The sequence below is a fragment of the Myotis davidii genome, unplaced genomic scaffold (genome assembly GCF_000327345.1).
Source record: "Myotis davidii unplaced genomic scaffold, ASM32734v1 scaffold1065, whole genome shotgun sequence".
Lineage (NCBI taxonomy): Eukaryota > Metazoa > Chordata > Mammalia > Chiroptera > Vespertilionidae > Myotis > Myotis davidii.
The window spans coordinates 1,489,189-1,492,580 of record NW_006297281.1 but is presented as its reverse complement, the minus strand read 5'-3'; the positions used below and the strand labels follow the sequence as shown (position 1 = coordinate 1,492,580).

The following is a 3,392-nucleotide window of genomic DNA, read 5'->3' as shown; positions in this document are numbered from 1 at the left end:
GGCCGGCGGGGGCGGCGTGAGGGCAGTATGTGCTGAGAGACATTGAAATAGGCACATGACAAGAGGCAGCCCACCACTCTGAGCCTTTGGGCTCACTGAGAACTAACTCCATCCCCATCCTGTCCTTCAGATCTTCTTCCAGAATTTCCATGAGATTCCTGCAAAGTTCTTTGATTACACCATCTTAATCCAGGTAAAGAACCAGAAAAGGTGGGTCCACTCTTTTGTTCCACCTCAGTTTGGGAAAGCACTTCATTCCCCAGCCCCACCCTTAGAGCCAGATCACCTCAGATGGTCTTTCTGAGCCCAGGGCAGCATCTCTACCACCTTCTTCGCTCTCCTGCAGCCCACACCCTCATTCATTCATTCATTCAGCAAATATGGAATGCCAACTGCTAGGCCCTGACCTGGACACAGAGGTGAACAAAGCAGCGAGACCCATGTGCCAGGACTCTCATGCCACCAGAGGACCCCTCTAATATCCTCTCGGGGGGCACATTCCACTCTTCTACCAGAGGCAGCCGGGTAACAGTGGTGAACATGTGTTTATCAGATGCCTCGTATGTCCCAGCACAGGGCTGAGGAGAAAAAGGAGGCCATCCCGCAAAGAGTTTCCACATTTGTGGGAACACAGGCACATAAGAACCAACCCGGACAGCAGGTGGTGAGAGAGTCAAGTGCGACACTTGGCTTTGTGTTGATCCTTGGGTTGAGCAAGTGAATTGGCCTCTTTAATCAATTTTCTCACCTGGAAAATGGAACTAAAAACCGGAACCCCACAGGGTTTCTCTGAGAACGAGAAGAGACCCTATGTGGATGTACAGAATCCGCTACGGGGATGTGCCCTTGCAGTTCCTGCCCTGGGCGAGGAGGAAACTGGGCTGTGTAAACTGAACTCTTTCCGGCTCTTCCCCTGCAGGTGCTGAATTCCTCAGTGATAAGAGCCAATTCGGAGATCGGGAGATTCCAAGTGAGCACTGGAGGAAGGGGGAGGTTTGGGGAAGGGTCATAGAGACCCACCCACCCTGGGCTCCACCCACAAGGCCAGGAAAGGAATTCATCTACCTACCAGGTGACTTAGACAAGGCATTCTGAGTCCCTGCTTCCTCGTCTCTAAAGGAGGGTGATCACTTACTCAGCCACAGGGTTGTTGTGAGGATTAAAGCACGTAACATTCAGGAGAACGCTGGGTGCCATGTTGAAGTCCCCACACTTAACAATGAGATGCAGTTCAAGCCTCTGTCTCCAGGAAGTGGAAGCAGAGGATCCAAAAGGCCAACCTAATTGTCAAAGAAATCGGAAAGGCTGCTACCTGTGAGGACAGAGTGAAAGGTTTGCTTTGGAAAGACACAGGCCGAGATGAGGAAAGTTTACACATCACAAAGGGCTACGCAAAGATTCCCCAAATCCAGGAAGATCAGAAAAAGTAGGGTTGTCAGGTTAAATACAGGATGCCCCGTTAAATCTGAGTCTTAAACAACAGGTACTTTGTAAATAGAAATATGTCCTAAATACTGCATGGCTCCTCACAAAATATTGCAGGGGACAAACGTATACTGAAAAGTAGTCATGGTGTATGTGCAATTCAAATTTAAGCAGGCATCTGTATTTTTATTCAAATTTAAGCAGGCATCTGTATTTTTATTCAGATTTAAGCAGGCATCTGTATTAAATCTGGCAGCCCACAAAAAAGTACTTCACCTGTTAGGATCGCTGAAGGAGGAACACATGAGGCCGAAACTGATAAAGATTATAAATTTATTGTTACATTTGCAACAGAAGCGGGGAGAACAAAATGCCTTCAGCAGGCCGGAGTAAGGGGAGTGGGATATGTATGTCTGCCGTAAAGGTCAGACCAGGTGCGGGTGGGAGGGCGGGTGTAGGTGGTCCATTGGAAACTGGGTAGGGCTCTTAACTGGAAACTGAAAGCCCTTGATCATGTCTTTTGAAATTTGTAATGAGAATAACAGGAAAACAGCAGGGAGGGACGAGAGCCCCAAGCTGGGTATAATGGAGCACAGAATAAAGAATGTGCCTAACATCCCAGCCGGTCTTGTTTTTTCCTGTAAGCTGGGGTTCCTATAAGCTGGGGTTGATGAAGGAGGCCGATCTCGTTCTTCTGTAACTTCTTCATGCTTAGGTGGGATGTAGCAATGTCCCTAATGAATCGGTGATTGAGGAAGGGGATATCTAGTGTAGGTCTGGAATAGCATCATTTCCCCTATAGATCTATTGGCAATTGCCTGAATGTGGTTTTGGAAGAAGGAGGAAAAGGCTCTTAGGGAGCATGGGCCAAAGATGAGTGCCAGGAAGCACATTAAGAGGGGTCCGACCAGGGGGAGAAGCCAGGAGGTCCAGTTGAGATTCTGTAGCCAGGTGCCCAGGATTCCGAAAGTTGTCGGACTTTTGAGTTCCTATCAACTAGCTTCTTGGCTCCATCTCTCACTGTGCCAGACTGGTTGGTGTAAAAACAGCATAAAGTACTGAGTGCAGGGGGAAGGTAGGGAATATGCCCAACATCACCCTTGGAAAAAGGCAAATTTAGGACAAATTAAAGTCAGGTTACTTTCTCACTACTTGTAATAAGCACATGAACAGTCATGAACTGCTCCCCCCCCCCCAACGTCTTACTCTCCAAGCCACAGTGCAGGCTTAGAAATTACAACTCCAGAGAGTAACTAGCAGGAGATCAAAAACGTTGTGCTTTTGACAAAGGCCACTGTGAAATTTTCAGAGAATAACCAATCATACGAATTGCTGAGTAAAATACAGAGGGCAGAAAAAACCTGAGCTTTTAAAAAAGTGTTACTTTTTTTGGAAATTTTCAAAATACACAGAAGTAGAGAGAATAGTATAAATTCCCACCTCCTCATCACTCAGCTTCACCAGTTCATTGCCAACTGGGTTTTTATCCACACCCAGCCCATTTCCCCAGCCCCACTGAATTACTTTGAATCAAATCTCGAACATGATAGTTTAATTTAAATATTTCAGTGTGTCGTTCTAAAATATATCTTATTAAGCAAACAAATATGACTATCACATCTAATTAAAAACCTTTCTAATTTGGTGTTCAAATTCCCCCAAGTGTCTTGTGAATTCCTTTTACAGTTTGCTCAAACCAGGTGCATACATTGCAGGTGCTTAAAATGTATTATCAGGACTCTTTTATTCTGTTGGTCCCAATTTATTTATTGGGACCTTTTTCCTTCCAATTTATTTATTAAAGAAACAAATTTGTCCTATAGCGTCCCCCACCGCCTCCCCATCTGGATTTTGCTGATTGCACATCCAGGGGATCAGTTGTCCGGTCCCTCTGCCCAGGTTTTTCATCTCGAGGAGGCTTCACCAGACTTAGGTCAATTATTTGGCAAGATGGCTTCCTCAGCAGG

At 46.1% G+C, this 3,392-nt stretch overlaps 1 protein-coding gene across 1 annotated transcript in view; it reads left to right on the top strand.

Annotated features, from left to right (window-relative positions):
• The window catches only part of FER1L5 (fer-1 like family member 5), a 56,534-nt gene that overhangs the window by 12,112 nt on the left and 41,030 nt on the right, over positions 1 to 3,392 (top strand). The window contains exons 8-9 of the mRNA XM_015570046.1: positions 131 to 193; positions 920 to 970. Of these exons, the coding sequence (XP_015425532.1) occupies positions 131 to 193; positions 920 to 970 (114 nt within the window). The remainder of the gene's footprint in view (positions 1 to 130; positions 194 to 919; positions 971 to 3,392) is intronic.